At 34.6% G+C, this 12,981-nt stretch overlaps 1 protein-coding gene across 1 annotated transcript in view; it reads left to right on the plus strand.

Annotated features, from left to right (window-relative positions):
- The window catches only part of LOC120355521, a 24,436-nt gene extending 11,742 nt beyond the window's left edge, over positions 1-12,694 (plus strand). The window contains exon 4 of the mRNA XM_039443986.1: positions 4,786-12,694. Within this exon, the coding sequence (XP_039299920.1) occupies positions 4,786-5,210 (425 nt within the window). The 3' untranslated portion in view covers positions 5,211-12,694. The remainder of the gene's footprint in view (positions 1-4,785) is intronic.
- The last annotated feature ends 287 nt before the right edge of the window (positions 12,695-12,981 follow it).

Consider the following 12,981-nt stretch of genomic DNA (forward strand, 5'->3'; position numbering starts at 1 on the left):
ATGAGCCGAAAATACGAGGTTTCTGGTCCATCTTGTATCTAGCACAAGAAAATTTTGCATGAAGAAATTGGTTCTGGACTTCTCTTAAGTACCCAAATAATATATTAAAAAATCAGAACTACAATATAAATTGCATGCACCTATGTATATATGCTAATGTATATAGCGACTGGACTAATATAGAGAGACTACTTCTTCGAAACAGATGGTTAAAATCAATGTGCCTAGAATACAATGTATTCTAATACAATGTATTCTAGGTACCTTGGTTAAAATTGGCAACTAAATTAATAACCAGTCCAATTTTGTCCGGTCGGCATTAAGTTGAGGAAGGTTTCTAAACAAGATTTGAGTTTTGTTACTTTATTAGGTTAGCACCAAGTTGAAGAACTTTTCTGTACTATAATAGAGGAAAGAACTGGGTCATACACGTACGGGATAGGAAAATTAATATGTTTGACGCATCATCACGTATAAACTACTGAACTGATAGATAAACTTGAAATTTTGCGTATCGATTCTTAATTAACCGAGGATGGTTCTAGTCCTATTTTAAAATCTTCAAGATTCCACTCGATCAAGTTTTCAGTTTGTCAAATTTAAAATAGATCCTTGCGGAGCTCGGGCTACCTGCTAGTATTCTATAAGTCAAGCAAACCTTAACTATCTTTAAAATTTTAATAACTTTTCGTCTGGAATTCTAACAAACTGTTAACGAAAGACTTAACTCGTTTTACTTTTGCAAATTTATAATACTAGGAACTCGGTCAATATGGGGATTTCAACATGAGCTAGACAAATATAATGTCACTAACAATCGTTCAATTTATAAATCCATCACTATTTAGAAATTTCCACTACACTGATTACTCCCTGAACGTAATTTCAACAAACATTCATATATTCACTTCAAATCATTAATAAACTGCATGGACGTAACTCACGGTGAAAAATAATATATATTTATTAACAAACTTGAACAGCAAACAAATTGAACATACACGCCAATTTTGAGCCCTCGAGACCCGATGCTACCTCTGGATTTAAATGTTATTCTGGCCGCGACTTGATTGGAACTGATCTTTTCCACTTGAATCATGTTCCCCTTCCACCAACGAGACGACGGTCCACGTGGAGACAGAGCACAATTCCGTGGGAAATGAAAGTGCAAGTTTGAAATACTCCCAAGTACTCGTGTATTTTCCATCGCTAATGGAAATACAGTTCCTTGAAAATACTTCAACCCTGCATAAAATTTGAGTCTTTCCGGACGCAAGTTACCAAAATATTAATATGAGAAAATTATTTTTCAACAAGAGTCTGTTTGAAAAAGTCCTAATTCTACATCTTTTTAAACGAACCCAATCTATAAAATTATTTCAATATCATCACCATTACAGAGGCATTTGTCATACCAGTGGACCATCCTACCAAAACCCTCTCCATAAAATATTGCAGATCAAGCCGTTTGGTTGCACCAGTAATGTGACGACGAGCTGTCAAGGATCACTACGATTATTGGAAGTAATTTCAACTGACATTTTTGAAACATTTTTTTGGAATTTCCGACACCATTCAAGCACATCATAACTCATAAAATTTTCTGATTCTAAACTTGATTCATTCAATTTCTGCTGAACTATTGCCCTTTGCTTGCAAAAAAACCAACTATGCAACTAGCACTTGGTGAGATACTTTATTGAGGCGGCCATGTTTCTGGCTTTATAACTCGACAACAATTGACGATCTTGCTGCGCTGATCACAGATGGTTTGGTGGGGGAAGGAGGAAACACGCTGTTCAGTGAAAATCGCCCCACTACTACTTGTATTGTATATCGTATGTTACAGTATTATGTGATCAGAGTTTGAAAAAATGACCTTCGTAGTTGGACGTTTTTGCAGCTTGAATTTTGTCTCTTCTAGAGTTGCTATTAATATTTAGATTTTTCATAATTTTTATTCTCAGTCACTATGGTTTCTATGTATTATTTAGTACAGATAGTTATCAGGAGAAGAGCTGTGGCAACCCAGGATGACGAGCTACGGCTCTTGCACAGATCTGATAAATTGAGTGTAATTTGCTGGCCGTCGTCTACTGTGAGTCTCGTGCATTAAATCATCGCGATCGTATTATAAAAGTATTATCGTAGAAAATTCTATTACAGAACATTTTATTTCATCAATTATCAATATAATTGTAGGTTATAATATTTGATTGTATTGCATTATTTTACTTTAATATAACCGCACGTATCATTAGCTGATACGAGATTGATCAGAGCTCTTCTTTAAATAAATTCAACAATGTTATCATAAATGTACAATAAAATAGAACAGAATATCTGAATATTCATGGTGGAGTAGAGAAATTGGTAATTCAGAAATAATGTAATCAATAGGTAAAATTCATAAAACTAGCAAATTACATACAGGTGAAATATGGCATGTATTCTTGAATTATTGTTTAATGTCGACCCAGGTAAAAGTTATCCAGGTAAAGTTACCCAGACTTTCAAATGTAGCAGAACTTGTCCAAAGACTTGAAAATAAAATGTCTAGTGTTCTGGATAAAATTCCATGTAGACTATTCAAAAAGCACTTTCGTGAAGTTAGTGAGCCTCTCACGTATCTATTGAATCACTCTGTTGAGTTGAGAATTTTCCCTCCTGAAACGACTTTGAAAGAGTATCAAATTTGAGACCCAGATCTGAAGCAACTGTAGCTATGTCTTTTTTTTTTTAATTCCGATCTTAGTTCACGAATTGCATTCAGTATCTAAGTGTCGCTATTTAGGGCTACATTATCGGGTTATGGTGAACCGACAATTTTGTTTTATTTTGAACACAGGCATCGCATTTCCAGGAGTTTTGTTAGCAGCGCTCATTTTCTTAAACTTATCCGGATCACCTATTCGCGTACAGATTGCATGAAAATTATTCGCGCAAACAGAACATTGTATCATGTCTTTTACATCTGGGACAGAACACGCTTTGCACTTGGACATAGTGGAATAGAATAAATGAAAGTCACCACAGAAAACAGCCTAACAAAAATTGATATAAATCACTTTACGATCGCACGTATACTATTAACTCGATGCAGTTTCGGAACGGTACTGAACAAGCATGAGCCGATTGGCTGGGACGAGCGAACCTATTTCTATTAGATAACCGCTAACTCGGTTTTCATCCTACCTCGACCGTGGCTGGTCGTAGACGACCAGCTTCATAGCTTCACATCATAGCTTCATGAAGAAGAACTATGTGGGCTATAGGCTTGAGTTAACAGTGAAATTTGGAACATAAACGCCCTAGGTGCGTACAGACTTACAGTACGCTCTGCTCCGCAAACGAACGTTCCAGAGCAGATCGCAAAATGATCGCAGGTCGAGCAAGAGCGGAACGCGAACAGAGCGTGTAACAGAGCTCGATCTTGGTAAGTTCCTAGGGTGAATTAACCAATATTTGCGCATGCGCGGTTAATGTTTTTACGATCTCTGTGTTAGCATATAAAATTATCAAAATTAATTATTAAATCATCAAAATTTAATAATGTAAAACCATTAATAATAGGTAGCAGCATATTAGAATTTAGAAGAAAGAAGCCAAACTCCCAACTACGCCTTTCACCTTTCAAAAAATTGACAGACATAACTTTTTTGTAATAAAAAAATCAACATAAATGCAACAAACATAATAATATCATCAATTTATTATACAAACATATTAAATTATGTTTAAAACATAATGTATTATTAGGCTACCCAACAATCCCCCTAGTCAGAATATTTTATTTAGTTTTGTCACCCGATCAGATGGATTGAACGTTTCACATTTGTGAGGGTAGGTTGTAGCGAAGTCAACAATAAGAAAAGAGCGGAGCGATCATCCTTCGAACATATTTCGAACCTCAAGTGAACCCTTGCATAACATATCGCGTAACGTTCATGATCGGAGAGAGTGCGGAGCGTGTTCGAGGCGCGTATATATGTACGCACCTTAAGGAGCACTGCTCTGTCATTGAGCGTAAAGGTTGCTAAGGTTAAAAATGTGTACACAAATTCTTCTAAATGTTCATAAAAATGTTGATACATTATCATATATACATTAGTTGACTGATTTTTATACATTATAAATATACATTAGTTGACTGATTTTTATACATTATCAAATAAATACTGCAGGAATAAATTACATACATTGTTTTACAAAAAACCGAATTGCAGAAATTACGGATTTGGATGATATTGATATAATATTTTATTCATCTGAAACTTGTAACCGTTTGTGTATGGATAAATTAAAACCAAACTCGAACTATGCAAAAACACGTCCATAAGCAACAACATCTAAGTTTAACACTAATCTACGTTCACTTGAAGATATGATTGCATTAATGAGTTACAGAGTTTGAACCAACAGATGATGTATCTCCGTTTAAACTGGCATGTTACATGCAGGCCTAAAAAAAGGCAAAATCCACTCTTCAAGTTAAGTCTGACAGAAAACATCATTTTTTTGAGATTCAATCCTAATCTAAATTTAATAGATCTAAAAAAATCATCATAATCATCACCATCATAATTTTTAGCATGAATAGGTATACAGGAAATATTTGTGCATGCCTTTTCTGTGGTTGTAGTTTAAGGTTTATGACGATGTATTGAGCATCGTATTAATAAAACTGTATTTCAGTAGAATATACAGGATATTTTGTTTTCATTACAGTATTATTTATTTTTTTGAATGATATTCCTATTAAAAAAAAAATGTTTTTTTTTTCAGAAAGCACCTGCTCGGATAGTGTAGACCTCGCCGATTTCCTGAGAAGAGTGTTATACAAAGCGAACACTTCGATTCTACACCACAAAGTAAAACCGGTCACCAAACGCAAGCGATTCATTTTCGAATTCCTGAATGTTCGGGGAACAAGTGTTCTCGAGTTTGATGCTCTTCAGTTTCTACGTGCCTCCTTTTTGCTCAATGATGACAAAAATTTCCTCTGTATTTTGACAATAACTCTGACCGAAAGGTTCCCAGTGACTGCGCCTGTTTATACATTACGATCAATTTATACCGCGCAAGAAGTAGTAATTCTGGAAAATGTGCCTTTCCATGTTTCATGGGATATTCGAGTTGCAATTAAGAGAGCTTTGCTGTACATTGAGAACAAGTTGGATGATATGAAAAACAAGCCAGTCCATATTTGATTGTCTCCTCTCATTCAAACAGCTATAAATTATTATCATGATACTCGACCCACTTCATTCAATTTCGTTCAGTTATTTTTTGGTCCAATATATGGTCTTAATTTGTCGGTCCTATTTTCAAGGTTGGAGCCCAACTTTTACACCCGGTTGCACAAGTCTCTTAACTTTTAATCCCGATTAAATGCCACGAGAACCAATCAGAGAAGCCTTCTTTTCTTCTCAGATTGGTTCTCTTGGAATTTAATCATGATTAAAATATAACAGGCTTTTGTACAACCGGGCCTTAACTCTACTTTCCCATATGAATTTCTGCTCAGCTGGGCAGAAAAATAATAAAATCAGTTCTGTTCTTATAGGAGTGTTCAAGCATTGCAATAATTAATGTATGGTGAACACTACTTGAGAGCGAGTGATATTATGTTTTTGTCCAGCAGAGTATAAAATCATGGTCTCAAGGTCTGTTTTTGTCACGGTAACTTAGGCAGAAGTAAACGGTAGATGAAATGTATATTATTCAGTTGTTAAATGATTTCACCTCTACCAAAAAGCTGATGTGTCATACTCATATTAGCAAATCTATTGACTTTTTTAATTGAATGTTTTAAATCGAACTCTTCGCACATAACATTACATCAACAGTAATGTGGAATGACATTAGAAACACCTAACATTAAATAGAAAGAAATAATAATAATTTATTGTCATTAAACTTTCAAAAAAAGCAATAGACAACGTCATAATCGTTATTTGCATATACATACAACATATACATATAAAATGTAAACAATAAATAACAGAACTTTACAATAATAAAATACGCAATACATTCAACTTAGAAATGAATTGAACCATCATTCAAAGCTAGGAACTCAGTAATAACATAAAAGGGATGTCCAACCAGCCACTCCTGAAGCTTACGTCTAAGAACGCTGATGGGATAATCTTTCACCTGTCTTGATAGCTTATTGTAGCTTTTGATCCCAATTACTTCGTAGCTCTTTGTTGATTTCGTCAGTCGGTTAAAAGGTACATTTATCATTTCACGATGCCGAGTGAAATGCTCATGTATGTCCTGCCTACGTTCAAGATGGGATATATTGTCAATTGTATACAGTATAACCTTAAACATATATACATTTATTACTGTCATTATTTTCATGTCCATGAACAGCGGTCTACAATGGGCAAGGAATTGTGCACTAGAAATTATTCTAACAGCTTTCTTCTGGAGTACAAGCACACTCCGTATATCACTACAGTTTCCCCATAAAATAATTCCATATGATAGCAGACTATGGAAAAACGCAAAGTAAGCTGATCTCAAATACATGTAGGTCACATGCTCTCTTAAGTTGTGTAAAAGATATATAACTCTAGAGAGTTTACCAGTCAAATATTCAATATGTGGCCGCCAAGTCAGCTTCTTATCCAGGAAAATACCAAGAAAGTTACTACTTTTAGAGGAGTTCAACAAGGTAGCTCCCCTCAAACCAAAATGCAGTGACTGGGTCTTGCTCTCATTCAGTAGGAACCCATTTGCTCTAAACCAATCCGATGCTTTAGACATAGATGTTGCCGACGAAGTTTCAAGTTTGTGGATGTCATTACTCTCATTTACAAAAGTTGTATCATCGGCATACAATATTGTCTGATTCTTTACGAAGCTTGGTAGGTCATTTATCATTAGTATAAAAAGCAGCGGCCCGAGCACGGAACCCTGTGGTACACCATACTTGACTTCTGATACCTTGGATCTTGATCCCTTAATACACAGTATCTGTTTTCGCTTTCGTAGATAAGATTTTAATAATCTATTGGGAAATCCTATTGCCGCCATCTTATCCAGAAGAAAGGAATGGTCAATACAATCAAATGCCTTGCTCAGGTCACAGAAGGTGGCCTGAACAAAGCGTTTACCCTCAAAAGCCTCAAGAATTTTATTGATGAGTGAATCAACAGTTTGTGTGGTCGACCTATTCTTAATAAAACCAAACTGCTCATTACATATAATTTTATGTTGCTTTATATTTGCTTATGAATTATAATTTCAAAAACTTTGGCAAAAATGGGAATTAATGAGATTGGTCGGTAACTGGAAGGGTAATTCTTGTCACCTCTCTTATAAACAGGTATCACTCTCGATAGTTTTAGTGTATCAGGAAAAACGCCTTGCTCTATGCATTTATTTATACAATAAACTAAAGGACATGCTATGCAATCACCTAATTTCCGAAGTAGATTATTTGTGAGGCCATATAGATCAACACTGTCAGATGATTTTAATCTATTCAGAGCATCCAGGACATCATCCATGGTCACTTCTGCAAACTGAAAAGTAGGCCTCTCTTCTCCAGTGATGAAATTCTGCATCATATCCATTGCAGTCTCAGTAGGTTTCATTATTCTACTATTTATATCATCAACCGCACTCCCACAGAAATCATTAAATTCATCAGGTGATACTGGAATTACGTCGTTGCATTTACTACCGTTTACTGAACCTATTATTTTCCAGGCCATTTTGCATTTGTTTGCTGCTTTCTCAATTCGACCAATTGTGTGTACTTTCTTAGCATTCATAATTGCTGTTTTATACTTACTTCTAGCATCCAAGTATAATAGCCTAGTTACCTCCGTGTTAACTTTCTTATTTAAAACATTAAGCATCAACATATTGTTTTTCACATTAGTCAATTCAGTTGTGTACCAATCATTCTTACGTTTATCAATTCTGTATTTCCTGAAATGTCCATTAACTTTACACTTTCTTTGAGGTATAGTGCTATCAAGGATACTCATAAATTTATCAAAAATCTGACCTGCTGTAGACAACTCCATACTACTAAAAAACCTCACCCAATTATAATTTCTAAGAGATTCTCTACAATTGGCCAATTTTAAGACATCTATTGGCCTAGAAGTAACAATTCTAGCCTGGGTATTATTAATTGATTTATCTATAAAAAAATTCTTCACAATTAGACATACAGAGTCATGGTCAGAGAAAGTGCAATTGATAACTTTTCAAATCTGATTCAGTTCTGTGATGCAAGCATTTGTAAACACATTGTCAAGACAAGCTTTCCCTCGTGTCGGCATATTATTCTGTGCTGTAAAGTTATATTGCCTAAGTAGGTTCTTGAAATCAGCTACATGCCTCTTATTGACAGTTACATCGAAATGCACATTTATATCTCCACCAATTACAATTTTATAGTTTCTCCATTTATAACTCGCGTAAAATAAAAAGAGAGCTTCCAAACTTTCCAAGAATTTTGATGGATCTCCATTAGGTGACCTATAGATAGATAAAATTACCACCTTGCTCATCTCTATGCAAACACCAGCTATTTCAAAATCAAGCTCCTGGCACATTGACTCAAGTTCTAACTTCTTAGCATTGCCTGACAGTGCTTCCGTCACAAAGATTGCAACCCCCCACGCATATGAGTATCCCTACAGTAAGACTGGATCAATTTAAAATTATCCAACTGTTTAAAAGGCAATTCAGTCTTCCTACACCAGTGCTCACATATACATAATACATCAAAATTATTGTCTGCCGCATATTCATTGACTAATAGATTTTTATTCTCAAGGCCTTGTACATTTAAATATCCAATTCTGAATTCAATATTAGTAGATGTTATCAAATTTACAGCCCGTTTAACTTCATTATAGTTAGAATGTAATGCTTCCAGGTCCTGTCTGTCTAAAGGTTTTAGGGTTTCTGATTGATCTTCTTCTAAAGCAGGACCATAAACTAGTTTTCCGAATTACTAGTATACCCTAACTCAATAATATTCCCGCCAGCAAGCCCACACTCGAACTGTTCTTTTAATTTTCGAGCCAGTGCAGTTTTTCCCTTTCTATTCAGATGTAATCCATGCCTTGTGAAGTTTTCTCTACGTAAGTCAGAAATATCTATAACTTTACGTTATCAAATTTCCCACAAATCGTTTTAATTCTTCTATTTTTGTTTTTCTTATTTCGGTGTTGACACAGGACCAGTCCGGTCGATCATGCCTCAGTGGATACTAATATATTTGTAAAATTCAATACTTGGATAAGAGTAATCAAGCTTCTTAAAAATTTCGACGCCTCATTAAAATAAACATCATTCGACCCTCCAATAACAACCACGTTATCATCACATGATAAATCATGAGTGTCACTTCTTATATTATTAGCAATAGGGTCAAATCCTGCGCCTGGCATGATAAAACCACTGACAGATTTTCCGTGCTCAGGTTGACCAAGGTGGTGTACCAAATCGCGACCGTGACTGTCTCCATACACTCTTATTGCATTACCATTACACTTATTATTACAAGTAGTGTGAGTCACTTTTCCATTAATAGGCCTACAACTTTTTTCAAAACTTCGACTGGTTCAGGATTTGAGGGCTTGAAATTTCCTTTCTTAAAAATTTTACTATAAGTTTGCTCCATATCTGCAATTGACAGGTTTCAAAACCTCACATGCATTAGCAAGCATCCTCCATCTATAGCTGGAAGCATTGAAATCATTGTCCAATTCAAGACCTGCAGTTAAGCATGTAGATTTGTTGATTTTCCTAAATTTCAAAACCTCTTCAATAAAATACAGTGCAAATACACCACATTCAAAAGTATTGTTCTGACGTGGACAGGGCATACTTATCAAATTTGCTGATTTGAAATATGGGCCTATCCTACTGACCAGAGTACTAGCGTAACTATCATTATGTTTACCCAACAAATCAAAGCTAATAAATTTATTGAAAACCCTATCATACAATACAGTTCTCCAATGAGAACCACATCATCCATTAGTACATTCAGTCTGTTGGCTATCACTAACAACAAATGCAATAATATTATTATTATGATTTACAATTTTATTCAGGAAAGACATATAAGCTTTTTCATCATGTATGCTCATAGCAGTTACTGAAGGCAATATTACTTAGCTCCCTGGAAAAGAATTCATCAGAAAATTACAAAAACAGTCCATATCGGAGTCAGCAATAAGCTCAGTCCTGAGAAATCGGCTAAGACGATCGACTAGGGTGCTTTCCTGTGACACCTCCTGCTCCGGCCTCCCTAGCTGCTCACAAGTCGTCATCTCCATTAAACGAATGTCCAGCTCCATCGAACGATTGATGGCCGCATTCCATTGTTCCTCTAGTACTTTTATTCTGGCTCTTAGTTTGTCATTATCCTGTTGTAACTGATTGTCACCTATTAACGTCCGAAGGGTAGTAAAACTATCATTGTCATCATAATTATTCTGTTTGTCCACAATGGAAAGTTCATCGTCAATTTCAGTAGTTAGGCCTATACCAGCCTGACTAATATGCTCGTGCGATCCATTTATTTCCCGTACAATAGATACATTTGAATTTGTTTTTATCGATACTGAACAGTTTTTGTATAAACACCGCCATGTAACATCGCCTTTATTCGAAGTTGATGCTTTCCTGTACTTTACACCGTTGTACTCAATAGCAGCATTACCTCTGGATGTTTTACACTGTTTGATAGTGAAGTTCATATCAATTATGTTGTTGTAACCGTAACGTGAAAAAAATGCTTTATTGGAAGATTGAGAGCTATATCATACAGAACAGTTTGTTGTTGACGTAAGTAGCTATCGTAATTCAAACTCTCCCGCCAGCACTTGAAAACAGTTCAAAACTACGTTGCTATGATACAATAAACCCGCTAAAATACAAAAGTCCGCACAGCTGATTGCATTCACTAGCAATACAAAATTAATTAGAAACCGTTCTAATAGTGTCTTATCACTTGAAACTGTAGAAATGATAAGAAGTTCCGCTCCGATCACTGGGCTATATTAACAGTACATATATATTTTCATTCATATAGCTTCTTAGTGTTTACTGTTTACTGTGAATAAACATGATTTGACTTGGTACCCCCGAATGAATTCAACAACTAGCCGATTCTTAGGTTAAGTACGCAGTCAGAAACACAATATTAAAGCTACCAGAGTTTAAACACAATTCACAAAGGATTCACTACATACAACAGCACACCATCACTATTTGGTCTGTATCATAACAGTTGAAACTTTTATATTACTCACTTAATTCATTAAATTAACTTCAAATGTAGAGCAACATGCAGAGTAAACTTCCTATTCCTGCGTCTGCGCAGATATGCGCTTCGCTTCGTGATAACTGTTTTGCGCGAGCGATAAAGTCGTAGAGGGTTATGTGTAACGTTATTTTTTTGTTTGAAATGAACTAAAATCGCATACTAATAACATGCAATGCAAATAGATATTGTTGCATCATTGAGGCGACTTCATTAGCATGCCTTGGTGTGCACTGCAACAAACTTTCAGTGGTCACCTATCACTAAAGCGGCCATATCTCAGTTAATATTAGACCAATCTTAATAAAATTAAGATTGATTGTCTCGATAAATAAATAAATTGGTACCTGTCTCGATAGGTACCAATCGATAAATAATCAAATTTACTAAAAAAAGTTTAAAAAGTTTCTTGTAAATTTTTTGTAAAACTAATTTAGATATGTTTGTTATCCAGGAACAATGTCCTAGAGTATTGGCAGGGAGTTGGGGAACACTCTGTAGATCACAAAGGAAAAGATCATTTATAATAACAATCAACCAATTGAAAATGAAGCAATTTTTCCCAAAATGTTGACCACACATTTTTAAATAAACATAAAAAGGAACTATTCGCTGTAATATTTTTAAATAAACATAAAAAGGAACTATTCGCTGTAATGGTTTATAAATTATCAATGTTTTATGAGACTAATGTCAAATAGCATTTGAGAAAAGTATAGATAGGGTTCAGAAGTTTAACCAATCAGCAAAAAAGCTCACCCTTAAAAACTATTTTTGAATTTGGCTCCTTATGAAAAATAGTAGTTTTTGGCTCATGTTCTGGAATCTTGTTCTTGTTAAAATACTGACATTTTGCATTTGTTAAAATGCTGTAGAAAAGCCGCAATTAGTTTGAAATATCAACCTTCTCGTAATATATTTTATTATTCACACTTATTGTTTAAAGAACCTATTTAGTTCACAGTTCGTCACAATTATTATCAGAAATAGAAATCAATTTGTTCAATAATAATAATAAGTATTCAACTGAGAAATGAAATCTTTGTAAAATATATCCGTTCATGTATATATATATATATTTATGTAAATAGTAAATTATAGTATTATTTTAAATGAAAAAGCTCATTATTGTTGTGTTATTGTAGAAAGTTAAAATCAGGCCTCCATGTGAAATTCGAATCTGCTGGTACCCAGAAGTAAATAAAAAATATATTTAAATTCAGTATTCCGGGTTCTCGTATACATTGTTCTCAATTTATTTGTTGTTCCACAACATTTTTGTTCCAATTTAACATGCAAAAATGTTATTTGTTTTTTATTCTTCTAGATAATTGTAATCCTTTTTTTAAATCGTCCAAATAATAAACTATGCATTTCTTTGAATATTGTGTTATTTTTTTACTCGCCCCCAGCCTTCAAGCACCCTTGATAAAACCTTAGGTGAATGAGTATGGCGAATCTTACTTATGACGACTAGACCCTCGAGTTGTTGTCTGCTTGTTTCTTTGATTTTCGACCATTACTTTCAATTGATTTCATCAATCAACTTTAGATATTTATTCTTTGGACCATTATACAAATAGAGTTTTTGTTGGCCAACGAAGTTCACTCCTTGAGGATATAAATCAGGTTAACGTTGCAAGTGCATAACATTTCTTAGTTGTATTTAG

This window comes from Nilaparvata lugens, unplaced genomic scaffold (assembly GCF_014356525.2).
Source record: "Nilaparvata lugens isolate BPH unplaced genomic scaffold, ASM1435652v1 scaffold2412, whole genome shotgun sequence".
Classification (NCBI taxonomy): domain Eukaryota; kingdom Metazoa; phylum Arthropoda; class Insecta; order Hemiptera; family Delphacidae; genus Nilaparvata; species Nilaparvata lugens.